This window comes from Phascolarctos cinereus, unplaced genomic scaffold (assembly GCF_003287225.1).
Source record: "Phascolarctos cinereus isolate Bilbo 61053 unplaced genomic scaffold, phaCin_HiC Scaffold_4;HRSCAF=312, whole genome shotgun sequence".
NCBI classification, from domain to species: domain Eukaryota; kingdom Metazoa; phylum Chordata; class Mammalia; order Diprotodontia; family Phascolarctidae; genus Phascolarctos; species Phascolarctos cinereus.
Genome location: NW_027555847.1, coordinates 226,101,890 through 226,128,125, shown reverse-complemented (window position 1 = coordinate 226,128,125; position 26,236 = coordinate 226,101,890). Strand labels below are relative to the sequence as shown.

The 26,236-nt window shown below is 43.9% G+C and overlaps 1 protein-coding gene across 1 annotated transcript in view; it reads right to left on the bottom strand.

Annotated features, from left to right (window-relative positions):
- FSCN1 (fascin actin-bundling protein 1) overlaps positions 1–22,419 on the bottom strand; it is a 41,246-nt gene extending 18,827 nt beyond the window's left edge. Inside the window, exon 1 of the mRNA XM_021008547.2 lies at positions 21,299–22,419. Within this exon, the coding sequence (XP_020864206.1) occupies positions 21,299–22,133 (835 nt within the window). The 5' untranslated portion in view covers positions 22,134–22,419. The remainder of the gene's footprint in view (positions 1–21,298) is intronic.
- Positions 22,420–26,236: the final 3,817 nt, after the last annotated feature.

The following is a 26,236-nucleotide window of genomic DNA, read 5'->3' as shown; positions in this document are numbered from 1 at the left end:
TCTCTCTCTCTCTCTCTCTCTCTCTCTCTCTCTCTCTCTCTCTCTCTCTCTCTCTCTCACTCTTTTTCCCCCCTCCCCTTCCACCAAATCCCAGATCAAGTTTCATCTTTGCTGGTCAATGCAGAAAAACCAAAAGGGGCTTGTTCACATCTGGGAGCCTTTGTTTCTGGTGGAACCGCCAACTCATAATTGGTATGACCCAAGGAATGTACTGAGTCAGAAACTGGCTCCCTTGTTCGGGGGTGGGGAAAGTGGTGAGGCCTGACATAGACAATGAATGAATTTTTAAAAAAGAAAAAACAAAAAACCGTGAACATCCCTCATGCATGAGCATACACACAAAGTTAAACTAATAAGAATCATCTATAACAAAGATCCTGAAATTCCCGAGAACCTTTAGAAGAAAGTTTAGGGAATGGAGAATGAAGAGTTTGACCCATCTGGTACCATCACATACTCCAGATGCTGTCCAAACATGTGACTGTTTGCCCAGGAATTAGGCCACCATGAACCCCTAGATAAAGGATAAGCAAACAAGACAGCCTAGGAAACCCCCATCTTAGCATAACCAGGAGGCTGGGGACATCTAACCAAGAATGTGTTACTAGACTTCTGGGCGGTCAAAATTAAGGGTAAAATAAACCAGAAAGTCTACTGGGTCAGCTAAGCACCCAAAGCAGAGATGCCAATGAACTTGGAGTCTGGAGAAAGTGGGTTAATTTCTGTTTCAGACAGTTACCCGTTGTGTGCCACTATGACACAAGTGACCTCTGTGCCTCAGTTTACTCATCTACAAATGGAGGATTGGGAGAGGGGGAAGGCTGTTTTGGACCTGATGGGCTCTAAGTTTCCTGGTAACTCTAAATCTACATGCCTATGAATTTGACAGAAAAGAGAAAGCAAGAAAGAGGAATTTCATTTTCAGACTTTCTCATCTACCTGCCCTGTGGTGTTTATAAGGATCTCACATTGGATGGAGGTTCTAATACAGCCTTGCAAAGACAGATACTGCTCTCTAGTCCACTTAAAGAGAGGCCTTCTCTTTTACAGTCTTCTGTAAGGTAGTATGAAAAAAACATCTACTAACTGCCTAACAATTGCTATTCCTTCAATAGAAGCCCTATTTGGCAAGGCTATTTGAACAAGGGTTAAATCACAGATATCTGTGTGGTTTAACTTAAGTTGTACATTGGGCTGGGGGCGAGACATGAGGGCTCCCCAGCTCTAGGCAGACGGAACACAGAGTGTGCCATACAATTGAGTAAATCCTGCCAGGTGGGGTGTGTGTGAGAGGATGGGCACACAGTTCCCATCCGTACAGAAACACTGGTCAAACAGATTCACAAAAACCGCCCCACAGCATGGGCTATTTGGTCATTCATTTATTCCACAAATACACATTTGAGCACTCGGTATTGCTAATTACCCTGCTAGGCCCTGGGGGACCCAAAGACAAAAATGACAAGAATTCCCTGCCCTGGAGAAACTTAACATTCTACTGGGAGGTACAACAGTAATTCAGGCATGTTTAACATAAGGTAAAATTAGAAATGGGAAGGACATTAACTGGGGTGAGGGAAGGATGGAAACAAAAAAGAAATCAGAAAAGAGTTCCCACACGAGGAGGCACTTGAACTCTGCTTTAAAGGAAGTAGGGTGGGAAGGGAGACCCTGAAGGAAGAAAGGATAAAATATAAAGCTATACATGCCAGGTTGAAAAGCTTGTATTTTTTTATCTCAGGGGGAACAGGAAACCACTGAAGATTTGTGCTTGGGGAGGATTGTTTTTGGCGATTTACTACACAATAAACTTGTCTACCTCCTTTGGATTCACTATAACCATGTTTGATCTCTATTCCCTATGCATGGTCAATCCCCAAGGATAAGCAAACAAGACAGTCTAGGAAACCACATGATAAAGGGGAAGAGGAAAAAAAAAACATTTAGACTTGGGAGTCAAGATCTAAGCTCAAATTCCTATTCAGCCACTTAGGATAAAATCGGATTTAGGTCTGGAAGAGACCTCAGGTCACTTCTAGGACAAGCCAGAATCACAGTGTTATAGATTCTAAGCTGAGAGGCACCTTGGATCATCTACTCCAACCTTCTCATTTTCCAGATGAGGAAGTCAAGGCATCATAGCATAGGAATGGAGTGCTGGATTTGGAGTTGGGAAGACAAAGAGCAGGTCACTTAATTTCTCTTGGCCTCAGTTTCCTCATCTGCAAAATGGAGACAATAACACCCATAGTGCCTATCTCACCAGGTGATTTTGAGGATCCAATGAGAAAAGTTATGGAAAATACTCTGTAAACTTTTAAATGCTATGTCTTTTTACTTTTTACTAATCACAGGCCCAAATCTGCTGCTTTTTCCACATATATGTGCTTGGGACAAAATAGCCCCTGAACCCCTTTCTGGCTCAAGAGCTATGAAATGCTTCTAACTTGCTGTATGACCCTCTGTATGTCAAGATGTTAAAACCTCTTGGGGGCTCCAGGCTTTTCACTTATAAAATGAGGATTGGTCAAGAGAACCTTTAAAACCTCTTCTAGCCCTAACAATCTAAGTGTGCGGAATATAGGTCAGAGGGCAAATTTCCCTTGGTCCCTATATCTTTCAGTCATAAAGAATTTGCAAAGTATATTGTTAAGTAAATGACCAGGCTCTCTGAGGGTTGAGATACTACAGCATTCCTTTAGGACGTCCCTTCCTGGAGCACACACAACGGGGTGGGGGCTCAGAGTTTCTACAACCTTACACAAGTACTCATTGGAGCTAGGAGGACACCCCCTTAAGATTAGTTTCAGCACCATCTGGATTTCCCCACCAGCTGTGCTCATTTCATAGAGAGCAGAGCCGTGGGTATCTGGTGATGGCTAACATGGATTGACTGTCCATAGGACTGGAGCCCTGGGCCTAAGTACTTAATCCATGCTAAGACACAATCCTGCCAGGAGACCCAGTCTGCACCCCTAGGCACCTCCCCCCTCAATCTGCAAACAGCAGTATTTGATCTGGGTGCTCCAAACGGCAGCAACTGGAGAATTTGTAACGCCCCATGGTTTCCTGTCTGATTTCCTCCCTCCGTTAGGTGAAAGGAAAACACCTCTCTTGGGGAGACAGATAAACTGGCACCATTTGCTCTTAAAATCCCTAATTAAGAGACTAGTGTTACTATAGAAACAGGTTTTCTCCCCCTCTATTAAAAAAAAAATAGTGGTTCAGACATCCCTGAGACTGACTAAGGCTTCTTCACACTTTAAAATTACCACCCAGACAGCAGCGTCACATGCATTCAGATGATCACAGGAGAAAGGCAGAAGGAGACCTCAGGCTACATGGATTACTAAGAAATGGCAAGAAAATTCTCCTGTAGGACACAGGGGTCTGTATCAGGCTTATAAAGAAGGTAAGATCACACACACACACACACACACACACCCATCTGTGAACACCTTCATCAAAAAAAAAAAAATTTTTTTTTTTTAAATAAAAAACAAAACCTCCAAGGTCAACCCCAGAGTTGGGTTACATGGACTCAGCAGAAAGGAATGTAGTTAAAACAAAAGACCCCTCCATTCCAGCAGAGGAAGGCTTCCAAGGGCTGAAACGAAGACCAAGTAAGAGGTTCCATGGGGCCCACACTGCGGAAATTAAGAAATACTGCCCAGCAAAGCTACATTAGGAGAATCCAGAATGCTGATTAAGTGGTGGCATCTGTAATTCTGATGCTCCATCCCATGAGACAAATGGGAAAGAAAAAATAAAAGCCCTCACACTGCTGTCCCTCCCCACTCCAGCCCGAACACTGGCTGGCAGATGGCATGACCACTGTGGATGCCTCCAGGAGGTTGGCTCTGCATCACCCCCCTCAGAAGCATAGCCTGGTACTTCAGGGGGTGTCTGCCTCATTGCCCTGCAGGGACATCCAGCCAGCAACATGTGGGAAGATGAAGCAAGAATTGCTGGGATCTTGAATTCATTGCCAAGGGCGGGGTAACTCAGACACAGAAGCTCCCGGGGACCCCCCCCCCTCCTTTCTTTGTATCCCTTCTGCCCCAAGCACCGCTGGAGGCTTTAATTGCTTTGTTCTTGGGGGTGCCTTTCATGTGGGGGCTATTTTTAGCCTCCTGCTGGGGGTCAGAGGGCCCAGCAAACTGGACAGGCTACATGCAAAGATGGGTCTCCTTCCCTCAATTCTCCCTCTCCTCCCAAGGCTTCCCTCCAGACACACCTCAATTTGATGAATCACGGACCTTTAAAAGCAGGTTACGGGGGCAGCTAGTTGGCTCAGTGAATAGAACTCTGGCCTTGAAGTCAGGAGGACCTGAGTTCAAATCCAGTCTCAGACACTGAACACTTACTAGCTGTGCGACCTTGGGCAAGTTACTTAACCTCTATCGCCTCACCAAAAAAGCTTTAAAAAAAAAAAAAGAAGAAGTAGGTTACCTTCATCAGATCAAGAGTGGTAGGAAGGCAGCTTTCAGGGAACAAGTCCAGGGGAAGCCAGTCAATATATCAATCAATCAATAAACAAACTAAGCATCTCTTAGGTGCCAGGCACTGCCAATAGCTTCAAAGAATCAAACAATTTCTACTGAGGGATAAGTTCACGTTTTAATGCAAAAGATAACGAGTGTATCTCAAAGTATATACCACACAAATATAAAATTAATAAATACAAATGCATACAAAGCATTCAGTGTTGTTCAGTTGTTTTTCAGTCACATCTGACTTTGTGGCCTCATTTGGGGTTTTCTTGGCAAAGACACTGGAGTGGTTCGTTATTTCCTTCTCCGGCTCATTTTACAGATGAGGAAACTGAGGCTCTTCACTCTGTTTAGAGTGAAGTGACTTGCCCAAGGTCACACAGCTAGTAAGTGTCTGAGGCCAGATTTGAACTCAGGAAAACACAGCTTCCTGACTTCAGGCCTGGCACTCTATCCAATGTCGTCACCTTAAATACAAGTAGTTTGGGAGGGAAGAGTCAGGAAAGACTTCAAGCAGAAGATAGTCCTTGAGCTGTATCATAAAGGAAGAGAGGTGCCCTATGAGGAGGAGATAAGGAGAAGGGCGACAGCTAACGCAAAGGCATAGAGTAGAACGTCCTGTGTGAGGAACAGAGGGCCAGTTTGGCTACTAAAACTAATCTACAAATGCCATTTGAAACCCTAGGCATATAAGGTCTAGACCAGAGCAGCAATTTCCAACCTAGGCATCATAGCGAATTTGCTAGGGATCTGTCAATCAAAAGGCAATCCTATCTTCTGTAGTCTGAATATCTCACTTATGTATTGCCACTTTACAAATGTATGTAGATGTTGCTGTGATTAATAAGATATAAACTCATTTGAAAGTTTTATTGAATTCATGATAGCTTGTATACCTAACATAGAAATATCCCAAATTGATGTTAAAAGGGGTTGTCATACTTGAAAAGGTTGGGAACCCTTGGTCTAGAGCAGAGGTTCCCAAAATGGGCAATACTGCCACCTGGGGGGGCGCTGGAACGATTCAGGGGGGTGGCAGTAGCCTCGGATGCAACTAGGGGGATTGAATAAAAATAAGGGGGCAGTGGAAGCATAAGGAAAGAAAAGAAGAACTTTTGAAAAACCATTGGTATATATTTCACCTGTTGTGTAACAGAGTTAAGTCATAGTGATTATGTTATTTTCCAAATAAACACGCAAAATGCAAGTTATAACTGATCAGTGATCAAGTCAGCTTACAGGTCTTAACAAGCAAGTGTTGGCAGGCAAGTATGTCTGGCATTGTCGGAAGTCCAGCATGCATCAGCAGGAATATGAGCATATAATCACTTGTTTATGATACAATACAGTTACAATACTGCATTATCAAAATTTCAATGCAGGAAAACCCACAATTTTACGATAAATTATTAAATTTAAGATGTGTCATTTAAAAATACACACATTTTATATATTTAATGATGTAAATTTTTAAAAAAGGTTGAAGGGTTAATGAAAGTAGATTTCCAAGGGGGCGCTGAGTAATTTTGCTTTTTTAAAGGGGATAGTAGGCCAAGTAAGTTTGGGAACCTCTGAGAGTCCAGAGAAAGAGATGGTATGCTGTCTGTAATGAGTTTTGCACGATGATCTGAATTCTTCTCAGTGTTACGAGTAAAGCTTACCAATGGCTACTTAAAAGCTACCTTCTGGACAAAGACTAAAAGAAAAACTCCATATCTATCAAAATATTCATAGTAGTACTTTTCTAGGAAAAAAAACCTAGAAACAAGGTGAGTCCCCACTGGTTGCAGGGTGACCAAATTGTGATATAGTCAGTTGTTAAACATTTATTAAGAACCTATTGTATGTCAGGTATCTAGGGATAACTTGGGGATAAAAAGACAAAGGACATTCAAAGCTTCAGGCTAGTGGGGGAGACAATACGCGCACAGCTATGTACAAACAAGTTATATACAGGATAAATTTGGAAATAATTAACAGAGCATATGAAATGTCAAAGAATATTAATGCACCAAATGAAGCAACGAATGAATGAGGAATTCTGAGAAACATGAAAAAACATATACAAACTGATTCACAGTGCAGCAAGCAGAGCCAGGAGAGAGATCAAAAGAATGCTTAATGCAAAGCCAAAATCAACATTATTCTAATGATCAATTTTGGCCCCAGAGAGTAGAATTCAAGTATCTACATCTGTTTGGTACAGTGATGGGAGGCTATAGTTTATGCTTCCATTCAGTTGATTTGTCAGTTGGTTTTGTTTAATGTTTTTCTCTATTACAAGTGGAGCACATCTGGAAATGGCTACCGTCAAGACGAAATGCAGCCATGTTTAAAAGCTACCTTCCTCAATCAGCCAATATAAACATTTATTAAGCACCTACTATGTGCCGGGCACGGTGCTGAGTGCAAAGCTCCATATGACAAAATGAACCCTGAACTAAAAGTGAGGCACCCTGGATTCTAACCCCAGGCTCTACCACTAAGTAGCAGTATCACCTTGGGCAAGTTCTTATATTTTCTGAGCCTCAAGGTTGGACTAAATCTAAATAGCTCTTCTGCAAAAGATGACAAGAGTATCTAAAAGTATATACCACACAAATATAAAATTAATAAATACAAATGCATACAAAGCATTCAGTGTTGTTCAGGTGTTTTTTAGTCATGTCTGACTCTGACCTCATTTGGGGTTTTCTTGGCAAAGATACTGGAGTGGTTCATTATTTCCTTCTCCGGCTCATTTTACAGATGCTCTTCACTCTGTTTAGAGTGAAGTGACTTGCCCAAGGTCACACAGCTAGTAACTCTTGTCTGAGGCCAGATTTGAACTCAGGAAAATACAGCTTCCTGACTTCAGGGCTGGCACTCTATCCAACGTCATCACCTTGCCCAACCAAAATATCCATCTTTCTCTCTTTCTCATTAACACATTAGCCAAACTGGGCTGCTACCTGTCCTCCACTGCACAGATTCCAAACTTTATTACCGATTCACTTGTATTCACTTTGTTCTCTATCAATTAGCACTTATTAAGTGGTAGTTATGTGCCAAGCACTAAGGATATAATAACAAAAATGAAACAATAGTCTTCTACCCTCAAGGAGCTTCCATTCTGTGGGGGGTGAAGGCGAAGAAGGCAAAGAAACAACCCTTCCCTGTAGAAATATGTAGAGAACATGCAAAATAAATACAAGGCAATTAGGAAGAAGGGCTCTAGGGGCTGGAAAGAATCAGGAAAGACTCCTTTTCGAAGGCGTCCATATCTCTTAACATTCTCTCCCTAACTTGTTGAATTCATCATACCCATTCTTTTAAACCTAATTCAAAAACCTCCTCTTTCAGGAAGTCTTCCCTGATAACAACCTCTCCTCACACAAGTAATAATTTCCCAACTTTTTACAGCACTTTGCTTTCATATTTTGTGCATCATACATTTATCTGTCCAAACATTTCCTTCCATTTTTCCTACTGCCCTCCCTATTGTACTAAGTCGTCCTCTGAAGGGAAGGACCACGTTATCTAAATTTTGTATTTTCTAACAGAGCACTCTCAACACAGTAGAAGCTTAACAAACTGATGTTCAATTCAAGCCCAACGTCCAGATAATTCAATGACTCAAGAATGCTTCCTCTTAATGTCGTAGAAAATGTCAGCAGTGGAAAGGCAGAATTCTTAACTGGAGAGAGACACTCCCATTCAAACACCCCAAGTACGACTACTGCTTGGTATTTTTCCCAGGCCGGCCGCCTTCTTCTTTTTCCCACAATTGTGGGTGTGTCCCCTGAGGCCCCTCTTTTCTTCTGTTCTCTCTCCATCTTCTCTCACTTGGTTCAATTAGCTCTTTTCTAAATGACTCCCAGATCCACATATCCACCCCTAGTCTCTTCCTTCTTTGGCATATTGACCATTTCTAACTGGACTCCAACAGGCACCTCAAACACATGTCCCAAATACAACTTATTCATTATCTTTCCCCTCCAACCTCCCATCTTCCAACTTCCCCCCACATCTGTTGAGGATGTAACCATCCTTCTAATCACCCAGGCTTAAAGGTGAAGTCATTCCTCTCTCCTCACTTGCCCTCATCCCCTATACCCAACCAGTTACCAAGTTTTGTTGTTTTTTTCTCCAATACATCCCTCACATTCATCCCTTCTCTACATTCACGTGACCACTCTCTCAATTGAGGGCTTCCCTGCCACTTGCCCAGACCATTTCCATAGTCTTCTAATTGATTCCTTGCCTCCACAGTTTTTCCCCTTCTCCAACTATCTTCTGAGCAGTGGCCAAAGTAATATTCCTAAACAACAGGTATGACCATGTCACTGTTCTGCTTAACAATCTCTAGTGGCCTCCTAGTACTGCTAAGAGCAAATAAACTCTTCTGCTTGGCAAAAACCTCTTCACAAGCTAGCTGCAACCTATATTTTTATAGATTATTCCCATTCACACACTCTTCACAAATCCAATCAAAATGGCTTCCTGTCTCCTTATATCTCTTTTCTATCTGCTTCCATCTCTGTGCCTTAACGTAAACTGCTCCTGTATTAGCAATGTCCTACCCTCCTGCCCTTTACCTCTTAAAATCTTTAATTTCCTTCAAAACCTAGCACCATTACCACCTTCTATATGAAGTTTTTCCTGATCTCCTTCTCCCCACTCAACCACCAACAGCCAGCGATTCTACCACTCAAATTACCCGGTGTATGGGTACATGTGTACGTGTGTGAGTATATATACACACACATATCTATATATATATATATATATATATATATATATATATACACACACACATATACATGCACACACATATTGCATTAGTGTGTTTGGAAGATAAATTTTCAAAAGAAGTGATCATCTTCCCACCAAATGGAAGGCACAGAGATCTAGGGGCTTCCTCTTGGAGAGGCAAAGCTAGAAGAAACCTTGACAGTCATGTAGTACAACCTGAAGTGACTTGCCCAAGGTCTCATGCACTCACACTCTCTCTTTCTCTCTCTCTCTCACACACACACAAACACAGGTTTACATGTCTCCTCCTACAGAAATGCTCCTTGAAAGCAATAATTGTTTATTTTTGCATGTGTATCTCCATCATCTCACACAATATCAGACATCTAATCTAGCAAGGATCTAATGCTGCTTATTGAATGAATAGTTCTGGACCCATCCTAATATCTGGATGTTTTGTTTTTCTTTAATAATTTGAAAATTTAATCCAAATATCTGAACTGGATGAAAAAAAAAAGAAAGATACCTTAGAAGCAGCACGATTCTTTTACTACTATTTCCAATTCTATATTACTTTTCTTCCACCCCCAATCATATCTCAATTATGTAGAAGAAGGTAATGTTCCCAAGTACACTGGTTTAGGAGTCAGGAGATCTACAAATTAGTCCTGGCCCTGTCACAAACTAGGCATACAGAAAGCCACTGAGCCTCCCCTTCCACACTGATCAAAGGAGGGCATTAGATTAGATAATTGTTAAATGTCTTGTCTAGCTCTAAAATTCTAGAATTTGCTGGAATCAAGGACAAAAGGGGAGCTTTTATAAAATGAGCTATAGGAGAAGAACATTCACCTATGTAGATGCCTTGGGGAAAGAAAAAGCCCACTTTCATATTCATACTACCCTACCTCACTGTGCATATGAAGGAAACCCAACCATTATTCTTCCCCCAAAGCTCTTTATCCATCTCATAAGAGGGGTTATTCATCAAAGAAACTGATATAGGCTGGATCTGTCATTTCACTGCTCTAAGGCTGGGCTTCTTAACTTAGAGACCAAGGGGTCCATGAATTGCATTTGTGTGTTTGGAACATGAGTTTGGAAGATGGAAAAAAGTCACATCTTTTATTTTCACCACTTTTGGGTTTCCCCTTTGTGATTTCATTATATTATGAATTGGAAAACAGTATTCTGAAAAGGTATCCATGAGTGTTACCAGATTGCCCAAGGGGATACATGACACCAAAAAAGGTCAAGAACCCTCTCCTGCGATAGAACGATCTTAAATGAGAAACTCCCTCTCTACTCATGCAGGATGGCAACTTCTCTGCAATTTTTTTGTCTTGGACTTAAGAATAAGAAAACCCAAGTGGGAATTCTAGCTTTGATACTGACTGTGTGACCTTGGGCAAATCACTTCCTCTCTCTGTGGGTTGTACTACATGACTGTCAAAGTCTCTTCTAGCGCTGGCATTCTGGTGCCTCTCCAAGAGAAGCCCCTAGCTCAGGGATGGGGAACGAGCAGCCTCAAGGACTGAACAGTCCAAGGACCTCACTTGAGTACCTAGAGGGCCACATGTGGCCTCAAGGCTGCAGGTTCCCCACCCCCACCCCAGCTCATGACCTCTATGCCTCTCATTTGGCAGGAAGATGATTACTTCTGAAAACTCATCTCCCAGACACACTAATATAATACCAATGAAACTTCAACATGGTCCAACCACTCTGGAACCATTTGGTATTATGCTAGGAAAATGTCGAAAATGTCCATATCCTTTGACCCCAATATCCTGCTGCTAGGCACATACCCAAGCAGTTACATGATACAAAGAAAGGTCCCCACGTACACCAAAATGTTTATAGTAGCACTATAATGTAAATGCCCATCAACTGGGAATAGCTAAACAAATCATGATACACATAGCAGTACTGCTCCATAAGAAATGATTCATATGAGAAATTCGAGAAGCACAGGAAGACTTAAACAAACTGATGCAGAAAGCTAAGTAAGCAGAACCAAAAAAAATATCAGACAATGACACCGGAAATGGGAAAAAATTGAGATGAATGCCTTGAATTATACTCATCTGGTTGGTCCAAAAGAGTTTTGAGAAAACACACCGATGGTTAGCCCTTCCACATCTCGACTTTCCTTATCATGGTTTTGATATACCGTGGGTCAGCACAAGAAATTAAATGGGAATTTTGGGGGAAGTTTTGTGGAAGCCACAGACAACACGTGAAGGCCAATGGATGACAAAGAAAAAGTTTAGAAATTCAGAAATGCATAAAATATATGTATAGTATTATATAATATCAACATATCTTATTTTTTAATACCACAGTAATTCAGAATTTTTCTCTGGTACAAAGGGAGGGCCAAAAAATTTTATGCAGATTTTCCAGATCACAGACAGTGCCACCCCTAACCCGACAGGTGGAAGGGATAACTGTACTTCTCATATTGGCAAAAGTAGGGATTCTGGGCAGCTAGGTGGGGCAGTGGGTAGAGTGCTGGGTCTGGAGTCAAGTCAGGAAGATCCTTCTTCCTGAGTTCAAATCTGGCCCTCGATACTTACTAGCTGTGTGGCCCTGGACAAGTCACTTCACCCTGTTTGCGTTAGTTTCTTCATCTATAAAATGGGCTGGAGAAGGAAACGGCAAACCACTCTAGTATCTCTTTCAAGAAAACCCCAAATGGGGTCATGAATAGTCAGATACGACTGAAAAATGGCTAAATAAAAGGGATTCTGGGTGTGGAACAATACTGAATGAACTGCCTTCTTTCCTCACCCTCATCTCTGTCCTTCCCCTAGGCTTTTAAACTTCTTTTTAAAAAAGGAACAGCTCCCTGGCAAGCTGGCAGGCTGGGGTGGGGAAATATATTTGGAAATGAAGGCAAAATAAAAACCTAAAAAGATTCCAATAATTTCTTAAAAGGCCATCTTCACTTATAATTTCTGTTTATCTCCAAAAGATAAGCTTTTTGCCTATAGCCCACTGGTCTACTACAAGCTTTCTTTCAGGAAAAATGTAGGCCCTCCTTGACATTCCACCTAATCTAATTATGATCTTCCCTGGGGAAGTCTATCTAGCCCAATTTGGACTATTTACCAACAAAGAGTTTTAATTCTACTCCGATGACCCTTTTTCAGAGTTGCCAGAAGGATCACGTGGCTTGAAATTCAAGGGCCAAGAGGGGAATGGCAGAATGCCCCAGTGATGGACCTGGCCCTGCGCCTGGCAGAAACCTCCTGGGCTTCAGCTGTCTTTAGCCCCAACATCCCTGTATCATTTCTATTCTTCTAGACTGTCCTAGTTTGGAGTCCCTTGAGGTGGCCACATTAAAACTTTTCTAAATCTTAAGAGAGTTTATCCCTACTAACTTCCTGAAGCCACTATCTCCATCTTTCTTTACTGGTATTTAAGACTCGAAAGTAGATTTAAGATTAGAATCTAAATGTCAAGTGGGATGCTGACTAATCTGTAACGATGACAACCCACAATTTATCAGGGCGAAGACACGGCAAGAGAATCCTACCGTTCAGTCTAAGCTAAGGACCGTGCTTGTCTAAACAACCTTGTTTTGTACAAAGCAGGTGCTTTTAAGGGGGATTACTGAATGGAAGAGATGTCCTCTTTGGGTTCCTTCAACTCTAATCATTGGAACGGGTGAATTCAAGACCTTCAATGGTCGTGGCATCACAGAATTCAAAGGGCCTCAGAGCCCATCCAGTCCCAATATATCTAATCAGAGAAGCCTTTGCCGTCAGAAAACCACTGTCCCTTAGAGGCAAGTAGGTGACACAGTGGATAGAGCCCTGGACCTGGAGTCAAGAAGACCACAGTTCAAATCCAACTTTAGACACTTATTAGTTGTGTAAACCTTTGCTTACTACTTCTTCAACTGTAAAATGGGGATACCAACTCCTACTTTCTGGATTGCTATGAGGATCAAATGGGATATCTCTAAAGCATATAGCACAGTGCCTGGTATACTACAGGTGCTTAATAAATGCTTATTCCCTTCCTTTCTCACCAATCCGCTTTCGTATGGTTTTAATCGTCAGGAAGTTTTTCTTTACGTCAAGACTGAATATGCCTCTGTAACATGTACCCACAATTCCTTGTTGTGCCTCCTGGTGCCAGGCAGAACAAATCGAATCCTCCTTCCAACAAGAAAGTCTAAACATACTTGAAGGCAATGATCACATCCTCACTCAACACCCTTCTCTTTTCTGGTCCACACCTCCTGGTTCCTTTAACCAGACTTCATATGGCCTAGTCTCCAGTCTTCTTACTCTTCTGACTTCCTTCTTCCGGACCCCTTCCAGCATAATGATCTTTGCTAAAATGGTAGTGGGCAGAACTGACCTTCATATTCCAGACATGGTCAGATCAGAACAAAGTACAGAGGACTTATTCCTTCCCTCATTAAAAACACCATTCTGTCCTTTCAATGTAGCTTTTTTTCAAAAAGTCTCTTTTTTTTGGGCTACCTCCTCATACCAATGACTCTGTGACGATGTAGTACATGGAACATTGGACCTGGAATGAGACAGACCTGAGTTTGAATTCTGCCTTAAAGACTTACCAGCTTACTACGTGATCCTGGGCACTTAACCACCGTAGGCCTCAATTTCTTCATCTGTAAAATGGGAATCATAATAGCACCAACCTACTTCTCATTAATGAGATTGCTAGATGGCTCAGTGGATAGAGCTCTGGGCCTAGAGTCAGGAAAACCTGAGTTCAAATCTGGCCTCAGACTAGCTGTATAGCCCTGGGCAAGTCACTTAACTCTGTTTGCCTTAATCCACTGGAGAAGGAAATGGCAAACAACTCCATTATCTTTGCCAAGAAAACTCCATGAACAGTATGGTCCACGGAGTCATGAAAAGTTGGACGACTAAACAAGAACCTGTTGTTAGGACTAAATGAGACGATACAGGTAAAGGGCTTTGCAAATCTTAAAGTGCTATATAAATGTTAGCTATTATTATTATTATTATTATTACTACTAAGGTCTCTAGATAATAACTTGTCTGAAAAAGCTGACTTTTTCAGCTGTGTGACCCTGAGCAAGTCACTTAACCCTGACTGCCTCACCAAAAATACATAAATAAAAATGAAAATAAAAAAATTAAAAAATTTTTTAAAAAAAGTTGACTTTTTGAACTCAAGTTATCAGTTAAGTTTCACCTTTTTAAGTTTGGCTCAATATCCTAATCTGAGGCCTTTTGGGAGCCCCTCTGCCCATTCACTGTATTATCTCTTCTGGCCTTATCTTACCCGCAGGTATGAGAAACATTCTTTGGGGCTTCATCGAAAGCCATTGCTAAAAATGTATTAAATAGCATGGGGCCAAGTATACGTCCCACCACAGACCTCCCTCTAAGAAGACACACTAGTTGTTCTTAATCTAACCAAGTGTACTAGTAGCTAGCTGCCGCCTCTCCTTCTTGCCACAAGCATAGCATGAAAGACTGTCAAATGATTCCCTGTCCTTAGCTAATCCCTGAAGGAGACCAAATGTTCTTCCGGAGGGGGCATGATTGCCAACAGGGATATGACAATGAGAGACTAGTCCTAACGGAGGCCAACTCCAGAACCCCTCCCACCTCCACAAAGCCAAATTACAGTTAACAAAATGTTCCCCACTTCTTAGCTAGAGTGCCTGAGGCTTTGGGACCATCTCCCTAGAAAAGGGCCCTGTATGATGAACCACTGGAGAAAGTCACCAAATACAGTGCCTAGCATGCAGTAGGTGCTCTAGAAATGCTAGTTATTATTATTATTGTTAAAAGAAAAAAGATTAGCTGCTATAGTCATTCCATTTGCACTCCTTGATGATGGCTAAGTGAATATTAGTTTTGGACCAAGCCCTGTGCCCCGACTCCTTCAGGGAAGCCAGCTAACAGCAACTCAGGAGATGGTCAGCTCTTTATGAGCAAGGACCACGCCATATACTTTCACACCCAGTATTATGCCTACCATTGTACTAAGCCCAAGGTTGGGTCTGGCTTAACAAGTAAGTACTTGTTGATCCAGACAACCTGATTTCTCACCCCAGGAATCATTCAATGTCTGAATTCGGGTAACAGCAAGGTTCCCAGGGCCAGAAATTCCCTATTGTATACAGGAAGGCTTTGGAGAACTCACTCACTCATCCCATCAAGTCCTTACAAGTTGAGTGTTAGTACCTTACTTCTGAAACATGGCTTTCAGAGTTCTTAAAGAAGATGAATCACAAATAAATGGAAAATTATGATCTTTAGGGAACAGAAAAGGGGGAAGGTGAGAAAAATGCGTGGGGCAGTTTGAATTCTCAATGTCATAGATTTAAAAGGCAAAAAGGAAATTAAAAAAACCCAAAACTTTACCACTACTAAAATACAAGAAATGTGATTATTTTATCAGCTTAATAAACTTCCAGTAAGGGACCTCCCTCCAAAGATTTAGTAGAGCTAAACCCTGGGAAGCAGAGTTTTACACAGCCATTAAGTTTGAACCTAGGTTCTAAGTCCAGCATCCTATTTACTCAAATAGGAAACTGGAATTCTGTTTGGGAGTCTCACATTAAAGATAAGACCAGGCACTAGGAGATAACTGGAAAGCAATTAAAGACTGGGGATGGAGCCAATGTTGCAGCTTTGGAGTCTCATGTCCCTTGGGATGTTCTTTATTATAGAATACCACTGCAGGACACCCCTCTCCTTCACCCCTGCCCCACACGCTTATTAATGATTCAACCAAGTCTGTCAAGATAATCCTAGTTAGCACACGTATAATCTATATCAAATTGCTTTCCTTCTCAACGATGGGGGAAGGGATGGAGAAAGGGAAAGAACTTGGAACTCAAAATTTTAGAAATCAGATGTTTCAAACTGTTTAAACATGTACTTGGAAAAAATAAAATATAAAAAATAAAAATAAATTTAACAATAAAATATAAACATTTTCCCAAAAAAGATAATCCTAGTTGGGAGTTTTCTTCCTCCTTTCCTCTCAGCCCCCAAGTTTTCTATTGGGCAGTTTGTGTTTTAATTTAAAAAGTTTTTTTGCTCATTTGAAGATCATAGGACGATAGATTTAGAGCTAGAAGAGATCTTGATGGTCAATGAGTTCAACCCCTTCATTCTACAGAAGAGGAAAAATGAAGCACAGAAGTCACAATGACTTGGCCGAGTTCACACAGCTAGCTGAACGAACTTTTTTTAAACTAATTCTTACATCCAGTGACCCATCCAGAAGGCCAAGCTGCCCCTCTGACAAGTTATCTAACTTTTTCCTCTTAAAAAGAATGTCATTGTCTTGACAGAAGGTATCATTTAGGAGTGAGGGGGAGGGAAGGGAAAGGAAAGGAATGGAGTAAGAGCAGCCTACAGATGACTTGTTACCTCTTTTATTCATTCAAATATTCAAAATGAGCTGGGATTTCCAAATCCTGTTCTTATAATTTTCCAGGACACCTAGAGTGCTATGAACACACTGACTTCTCTTCCCCATCACTTTCATTTCAGCATTTCCTCTGAGGAACAGTCAAGAAGGGTGAGGCAAAAGAAACAGGCTTTCAGATGGTATCTCCAAAAAAAAGCTGGTCTTGATGTCAAAAGGCTCCAGCTTTTGTTTTTATCTGACTTCTTTTTTTAATCAGAAAGGAAGTCATCCATTCTCAAGATGGAAGGGATTCTCCTACCAACTTCTTGGGTGTCCTCTCCTATCATGCAACCAGAATTACAGAATCTGAGAATTGGAAAGAGACCCCAGGGACCACCTCTAGACCAACCCATACAACAAAAAGGAATTCCCACTAGGATGTGCCTGACAAGCAGTCTTCAAGTACAGAGAGCCCACCACCCACTAGGGCATCACATTTCCCTTTTGGACTGCTCTAATGGTTAGTAAGTTTCTCTGGATGTCAAGCCTATATAGATCCTTTTTGCAGTTTCTACCCACTGCTTCTGGGTCTGCTCTATAGGGCCAACAAGACAAGTCGAATCTCTCTCCTAGGGGACAGACTACCCAAAAAACAAACCAGGACCCCTCCTATCCAGACCTTGGAGCCAGGCTGCTAAAGGGAAAAGTGGCCCCCACCCACTGGAGTGGGAGGTTCGAGTCCCCTGGCACTCAACTCATTAACTGGCAAGAGTGCTCCATCATTTCCTGTTTCCCATCACGGTTAGTCACTGCTTCTAATTCACCTGTAGGGCCTGAGAAACCAAGAACTACCACATGGGCTTAAAGGCTTTGGTTCTGCCGCAATTTTCCCCAGGATACACGGCCCTCCCAGAGTCATCTTTTCCCTCTCCTTCCATGAAAGGTCACTGGAGGTGTCTGGTATCCCAAGGAACCAGAAAGTAAAAATAGGTTAAGGAGTCCCTCTGGTCAAACAGAATTATGCCTGGAAGCCTAACACTGAGACAAGGGGCAGGCATGAGCCAGGTCATATATATGAGCTGGACAGGAGCTGGCTGAACCACTCAATTTTATTATTTTAGTAATCTATCTAGGGCAGGTGGGCTGGTGGAAGAGTGAGGAGAATCCACGTTACCTCGCTCCTAGCTCCAAAACTCACTATATTATAGTACTCTCCCACTCTCCCTACTTTTGTTAAAAAGTGTTAAATGAGGGCAGCTAGGTGGCACAGTGGATAGAACACCGGCCCTGGATTCAGGAGGACCCGAGTTCAAATCTGGTCTCAGACACATAATACTTACCAGCTGTGTGACCCTGGGCAAGTCACTTAACCCCACTGCCTAACCAAAAAAAAAAAAAAAAAAAAAGGCAGAACGAGGCATACATTTTTTTGGATGTGGCCAATGTGTTTTGCTTGACTTTGCCTATTTGTGATAGTTTTCTTTCTTTTCTCAATGGGGGAATGGGAGGGAGAAAATAAATGCTTGTTAATCGAAAAATTAAATAATTTTTATTAAATGAAGGAGTTAAGACTCAGTGGCTTTTAAGGTCTCTTCCAGCTGTAAAATCTACGATTCTCTAACTGTTGTCTTGCCCCAGGGATCCCAGAGGTAGAATTTGAAACCAGGCCCTCTGATTTTAGTGTTTATTCAAATGTACCCAGGTAAGAGAATCGGATGCTGGCAAAACCAGGACCCCATTGTCTTTTTGAGGCACGCTCAAGCTGATGGGCTTCAAGGAACAAGGTGGAGGGCAATCCTACTTCCCAGAGGCAGAAAGCTGTGAGGCTCAAGGAGCCTGTTCATCCGGTGTAAGCAGAGATTGAGAAGAAAAAAAGGAGAATGGGGGGATGGGGTGAAGGAAGGAGAAAGAAGATCTGAAGGAAAGATGAAGGGGGAAGAAAAGCCCCACTCTTTGGGGGTGCTGCAATTTGGCTTAATCAAAAGGTCATCTCCAGGGACTCTGGCTCTATCTTATCAGTCAAGGAAGACAAGACCTCTTTTAAGTCAGCTGCTTGGGTAAAGAGTTTATCCTAGAAAATGGAACTCAGCATGGGCATTCACCATTGTCCAGAAACCAGACCCATCTGCTGTACTGAGGAAAGGAGATGGTGGCATCAGAGAAACCCAGGAAAGCCACTGGAAAACAAAAAGTTTAAAAAATTTTTTTTAAGTTAGCAAAGTCTCAGCAGCAATTCTACAACTGGTTGGTGAATGCTGCTCCTGGCCAGGATTAGCAGAACGGAAACAGCTTTTCTAGCTAAAATGTACTTAAGACAAGAGATCATATTGCAGCTAATTGGACCACTGCTGCCTTCCTTCAAGAGCCCCGAGAGTCCCAATTCGGTTTTTGGTTTGGGACTGGCAATTTCATTGGCACCAAAGAGCTTTCAGAAATTAAGGAGGTGGAGTAGGAACCCCACCCACCTCTAAACCCATGGGCTATTTGAGGCCGCTAACCATTTACCTTCCTTCTCCCCTGTTCAATCAGACCTTTGACATTAAAACAGACCCAAATAATGGCTGAGACTCTTGAACAGTTAGAATCACACAATGGAAATGGGGGGTCTGCATATTCAATCAGGAATTCTACCCCATAATCCTTCCCACCTCCAACCTTTTTCCTTCAGGGCAAGTAGACTTTTTTTAAGTGTGGGGGTAGGGCAGGGGTGAGAGCTCTAGGGTCTCTTCCTGCCTTAAATCGCAGATCCTTTTCATCCTATTGGAGAAGTTCCCAGCCAAAACTGCTCAAGCCTTATATTTAAATCTGCAGGACACACCCTGAAGCCAAGTCATAATTATTCATTCCTCCTAAAGGCAGGATTCTACCATCCTAACTCTTCCCAGAAACACAGAAGGGGAAGTAACAGGATTTATGGTCCCTGTTGAAAGAAAAAAAAAGAAAACTCTGACCTTTACACTAACACTACTCCCCTCCCCTTCCACACAACACATCTGGTTTTCTCATCTGCGTGACTATGTCAGCAACTGTGTGACAAAGCTGAATGAAAGGAACTACAGCTCAGGGCCAGCCCCCTCCTCAAATTCTCCAGGCCCCACCTCACAAAGACAAGAGATTTATTTAATACCCAACAGACAACAACATGTGATGGTTTGGATTGTAAAATGTGTGTAGAGGATCCCAAGTTTTATTTGAAGGGGCTGGGCAGGGGCATAAGATGGAGTGGATGTTTTTTTCACCAGCCTTTTGAATCCAGGAAGAGTTCCTGGCTTTTTTGAAGATGCTGTTTTTAAACGTGGCTGAAGAAAGCCACGCCCATCTCACCCCAACCCACCCAGAATCACCTCCTCACCTCCAAAGTCAGTGCAGAGGACAACAGGGGCCCCCCATTTCCAAGTTAGAGGGGAGGGATGCAGTGGAGGAAGGGCAAGGCAAACGTGGAGGGTACAGCTTCTAGAGACACTAAAAAAAGGGACTAAGGTGAGAAGCAGGCTGCCAGACAGACAACAAAAGATTGGAGAAAGGAAATATTGCCCATCAAAAGAAAGGAAGCCTTCTGGGGCAAAAGTATAAATTATATGCAATACCTCCCACCATCCACGAGTCAGAAGGATCAGGAAGGAGACTCGCCCCCGTGGTGAGCTGATGTGGCATCTGCACATTCTCTTCAGAGGAAAATGTTTAGGCAGTTGTACTTTTAAGTTTAGAGAATGAAACTGAATGAGTTTTGTGAATAGCAGAGGCTCAGCAGAGTTCCCTGGGCAAGTGTAAAAGGCAGAATAGACTTCCTCACCTCCCAAATTAGAGTAAAAGAAAAAAATACATATATATTTCTACATATATTTATAAGGGGAGGGGAGAGGGGGTAAGACAACGACCAAGGCTGCAAAGAATGAGTGATGGAGGAGCCGCCCCCCACCCCACGAGGCAGACCCGTTTAGATAGAAGTCGAAGAAAGCATTTCAGGAAGCATCATCACTTACTCCACTCCCCCCTGTAATCTCATCATTCTGCTCCCTCCCCTCTACCCCCAGGAGAGAAGAGTTAGGGTGAGGGAAGAGAGAGGATTAGCGTCCTCCCAGCTACCGGGGATTGGGAGGGGTGGGGGCACCTGGGAGGCCTTTACACATTCCAAGGGGAAGGGGATTGCTCCGGGGCTCCAAAACTGCCCTGGGGGTTTCCTTTCGAATTCTTTGGAGGAATTGGGATTCCCGGAGGGTAGGAAATGAAAGGAAAATGTCCCAAGACAGCAAAGCTGTCTTCCCCTCCAGCCCCAGGGTTGCGACCCCTGCTTCCTTGGCCCTCTCCCCACTGGCTACAGATCCATCCATTCTGCGGATCCCTCTCCCCCAAGGAGGGGAAGGGAGGGAAGGAGGGAGTGGGACCAAGCCCCTAGACAGGAGCTGCCCTCCCTGCCGTGCCCACTTAGGCAGCCCTCACGTGGGAAGCATCCTTTTCCTTCACATCCCCGAGTGGAAACCGAGGGGGGAGGTGGCGGGGGGGAGGGGAGAATGGGGAGTAGGCAGGGTGGAAGCCGCGGAGAGAAAGGAAGGTCAGGAAGGCTTAAGCAAGCCGCAAGCTTTAAGAAGGAAAAGAAAGGGCGGGAGTAAAGGGGAGTGGCCAGGCCGAGGCAGGGCTGCGAGGAGAGGAATTGGGGCTCCTGGGAAGGGAGGGGCGCGAGGGACCCTTACCCTGGCGGGTGGACACGTTCCTCTGGTTACCCGCCTGCAGCACCACCTGGGGACAGCTCTGCTCCAGCACGAATAGCTCGTCCTTTCCCACCTTGGTGCTCTTGCCCGCCTTGAGCGTGCCGCTGGGGCCCGACGGCGCCAGGTAGCGGCCCTCGCAATCCCGGAAGGCCACCTTGCCCGACCTGAACTCCAGGGTGTAGCCGGTGCCCGGCTCGGGCTTCTCCACCAGGCGCCCGTCGTTGCGCAGGAAGCGGTGGTCGGCCGTCTGCACGCTGTAGCGCTGGTCCTGGAAGACCAGGGTGATGAGCGAGTCCACGCCCCAGGGCACGTCGCGGTCCACGGCGATCTCGTCCTGGCGGGCGCTCAGGTGCGCGTAGCGCTTGCGGGTCAGGCTGTAGATGTTCACCTGCGGGTGCATGGCGATGTGCACGCTCCACTTCTCGGCGGGCGAGATGGTCTGCGCGAAGCACGACAGCCGGTCCTCGGTGCCCCCGAAGTAGCGCCGGTGAGGCTCGGACTGCAGTGACCAGCGCCCGTCGTCGTGGGCCACGATCAAGAAGCGGCAGTCAGCGCCGGGCGTCTCGCTGTCGCAGCTCACGTTGCCGTCCTTGTCGGCCGCCAGGTAGCGGCCCAGGTGGCTCTTGAGGCACACGGCGTGGCCCCCGCCGCTCGCCTCGTCCGCCGGCTGCTCCAGCGTCCAGATCTGCTTCTTCTTCAGGCTGGTGGCCGAGGCGTTCACCTTGAACCCGAAGGCCTCCGCCGTCAGGTACTTGTTGCCGCAGTTGATCAGCCCGAACTGGATCTGCACCGACTCCGACGTGCCGTTTGCAGTCATGCTGGCTCCGGCTTGGGGGGCGATGCTGCGGGGCCGAGTAGAAAGAGAGAGCGCGGGCGGGCAGGGTGGAGAACCTGGGCGCCGGCGAGACGAGCCGCGGAGCTGGCAGAGGGAGGGCTGGCTCTTGCAGGGGCCCCTGGCTGCTGCCTCGCTCCTCTTGTCTTCTTATCCCCTCCCGCCTGCCTGCCTTGCCTTGCCTTGCCCCACCAGCTCACCCCGGTCCTTTGTTTGCCTGTAACGTGCTCCCGCTCCCACCGCTCCACAAAGCCTGCCTCTCACCGCCCCAGCTGCAGCCTATATAGACAGGATGATGTCAGGGGGTTTGCAGCCGGCCCCGCCCCCCGGCAGAGCCTCTCGGCCCCCGCGGTGGGGTTGGGGTTGGGGATAGGGATGGAGATGGGATTGGGAAGGAGAAGAGGGAGGGAGGCTGCAGCTGCAGCTCGCAGTGGGGGCAAGCACAATGCAGCCCACAGATCCCCCCCCTCCCCACCCCCTAGCCAACCAGCCCCTCCGAGTCCCAGCCAGTGTCTTGCAAAAAAGAGGCTGGGGCAAGGCGGGAAATCTGAGGCGAGGTTCATTCTAAACAAGTCTTTTCATTGATGGGGGTGGGGGTGGGGGGTGAGATTTGTGGAGGAAGAATCCACAAATTTGGGAGGGGGCTTTTTTTTTTTGCCACGGGTTTTACTTTTGCTTCTTTCTCTCCCACACATCCTGGTGGGCAAATCCTGCTTTGGCCTTTTCTTTTTGCATGGCTTTGATTACTAGCCACCCCAAATTCCACCCACCCCAAACTGGCCTGCTAAAGTAGAGAATGTAAGCATTCCTGAGGGCCAAGGGGTGTTCCCAGAGCTTTCGGGAGGGTTCAGAATTGTGCTTCTGACCGGCTTCCCCTCCGTGGGGGGGGGGGGAGACAGCAAAGAAAGAATATCTAAATTTCTCTTTATAAAATCTCAAGGACAGAGTCACATTGGGCTCAAACCCCTACCTAAGTAAAATGGAACTACCCAGACTAATCCAAAATCTCTAAAGTTAGATCTGTGATTTCTCTTGAATCTCCTCTGTCCTGGCGAGGGAACTGTGTGCTTCTTCCTTCCTTTCTTAGCCTGCAATAGTAACCTCTCCTACATACATATGTACTGTAAGCTGGTTACAAAGAAGGGGGGAGGGGAAGTGAAGAGAGCCTTCCAAGGGCTAAGAAGTGAAAACGAGGCAGCCAGGGATGTTGCTTTAGCCCCAGGTTTGTTGGGCACCAGACCTAGGCTGGCCTCCCCCTTTTAACCTTACCCACCTTTGCCTAAGATATTCTTGTCTTCTGATAGTAACCTTTCCTTCAGTGCCTTCAGTTCCGTCATTCAGCCTCAGAAAAATTTCCCTGTAACTATTTCACTAGAACTCAAGCTCTCTTGGCTGCGAATCCCCCCTGGATATTCCCTCCTGGTTCTTCTGCATGGCCTTTTTCACTACTTCTAGAATTCCCCTAGATTTCAGAAGTATCCTCTGCATTAAATCCTGTGGAGCCTCCCCCTAGGCCCCTTGGCTTCTCACAAGCTTTCAGGCTGCTGTGCCTTCTTCAGGATTTAATGCAGTGCCAGAGAAATCCAGCAGGTCCGATCTTGAAACCTTGCTTGGTTCATCTCTAAGCCAGGGTGCCAGACTTGAAATCAGAAAGAGCCAAGATCACCTCCTCCCTCAGATTTACTAGCTGTGTGACCCAGGGAAAGTGACTTAATCTCTCTGGGCCTCAGTTTCCTCATCTGCAAAACAGAGATAATAATAGCACCTACCTCCTTGGGTTATTGTGAGGATCACCTCAGATAATACATGTAAATGGCTTAAGAAAGCTTAAAGCGCCATATAAAATGTTAGCTATTATTAATTCAATTAAATTCAATAAATATTTATTAAGCATTTATTATGCCTAAGGTACTGTATTAGGGATTGGAATACCTAGGTGACATGTGGGCACTTACTCCATTGGTGGAAAGAAGGAAGGAAAAGCATTTCTTAAGCACCTGTTATGTTCCAGGCACTGTGTTAAGTAATTTAAAAATATCTCATTTGATCCTCAGCAACCCTGGGAGGTAGGTGATATTATTATCCCCATTTTATAGTTGAGGAAAATGAGTCAGACAGAGGTTAAAATGACTTGCTCAAGACTATTAAGTGTCTGAGGCCATATTTGAACTCAGATCTTTCTAACAGCAGGATCACAATCTTTCTATTCCTTTTCAGTCTCTTCAGGGGTTCCACTCAATGTGCTAGAAGCCATGTTCTGATTCTTTTAATATTCCCAGGATACCAATATATCACTCAGTTTTTATCCTTGTCTCCAATTGCAGTTACATAATTAGGCTGTCTTCCTTTCTGGTCATAGCTGTCCTCGTAGCCTTACAAGCAAGTTTTTGCTGGTGTTATGCTGAAGCCTAGTTAGACCTCTTTTCTTCCTTCTTTGGGTTTCTTGTGAGATCATAACATTACCTGATTTGAAAACATATAGCATTGATATGAGAACATGAGTATAAAGGAGATGGACTTTTACAGTAGCAAGCACTGTTTGGAATCACTGAAAGAATGAAGGACTCTGCCATTTTCCTTTTTTTTTCTTTTCTTTTTTATTTTAGGCAGTTGGGGTTAAGTGACTTGCCCAGGTCACACAGTTAGTGTCAAGTGTTTGGTTTGAGGCCGGAATTGAACTGAGGTCCTCCTGCCTTCAGGGCTGGTGCTTGAGCCAGGCAGCTGCCCTGCCATTTTCCAAAAGCCATACAACCTAATCTCTGCCTTCTCAATTATGAACTCAACTTATTTTCTATTTAGAGCTCTTATGCAAGAAATATGTTAATAATCCCTTCCAACTCTCAAACTCTGTGTTACTCTGTGACTAACTAAATGAAGTTCGTGTTGTAGTCTGGGGAATGTGTGTGTGTGTGTGTGTGTGTGTGTGTGTGTGTGTGTGTGTGTGTGTATTTTTTTCATCCACTTTGGTTTTCTAGTGTAAATGGTTAGAGTGGATTTGTAATATTTCAGAGCTGGAGGCCCAGTGCAGTTAGTACAATGTCATCAGTAAATAGGAACACTGGGCAAACTTTGCTATCAATATGGAATCTTTCATGTACTCTACTAGAGCCTCTCACAAGGAATCTTCCATGACATCAAACAAACAATAGGTGGGCACATAGCCCCATTTTAGCCGTTTGCCTGATGTCAATAATCAGGAGATCTTTGAACAAAATTATAGTCAAATCTGTCTTAGGATCTTATATAATGTTGACACCTCTCATTTGAGAAGAGCCTTCAAGGTTGTACTTTGTTCTGTGTTCATTTTTTTTTAATGAACTAAAAAGAGATGTTGGAGAAGGAAATGGCAAACCACTCCAGTATCTCTGCCAAGAAAAACCCAAATGGGGTCACAGAGAGTTGGATAACAACTGAAAAACAACTAAACAACCAAAAATACGATATAGTTAGAGAATAAAAAGAACACTGGCTTTGCAGTCAAAGAACCTAACTTTTCAAGTCTAGGCTCTAATATTGACTATTTGTGTGACTTTAAGCAAGTCACTTATAAAATGACTTGTAACTTTTTAAAGTTGTAAAGTCACTTGTAAAATGAGGCAACTTTGTAAAATGGGAAGTTTGATTTAAATCAGCGGTACCAAACTCCAATAGTAATGGGTCTACCGAATCATACAAAAGGATCCCTGCAGGCCACATGTTGACTTAGATAACCGTATATTAACATTATCTATGTTCTATTGTATTTTTATTTTGTTAAGTATTTCCCAATCATATTTTAATTTGGTTCAGGTTGCACCCAGATTGTTGTCCCCTCCTTGTATTTGACATCTCTAGTTTAGATGACCTCTGGGGGTTTTTCCAGCCCTTCATCTATGATCCTGCGATCTTGAATTCTTATTTCTCAGTCAGTTATACAATCATGAAGATGTGGTGTGCTGTAGAAAATTATCTCTAAGAGCCTACCTGTTCTTTTTATGTTTTCATCAAGGATACCATTCACACGTGAGTAGACCATTTCTTATAAAGATTGTTTAGCTATAAGAAAATAGGCAAGTAGGAAAGTGGTAGTGATGTTAGTGGTAGTTATA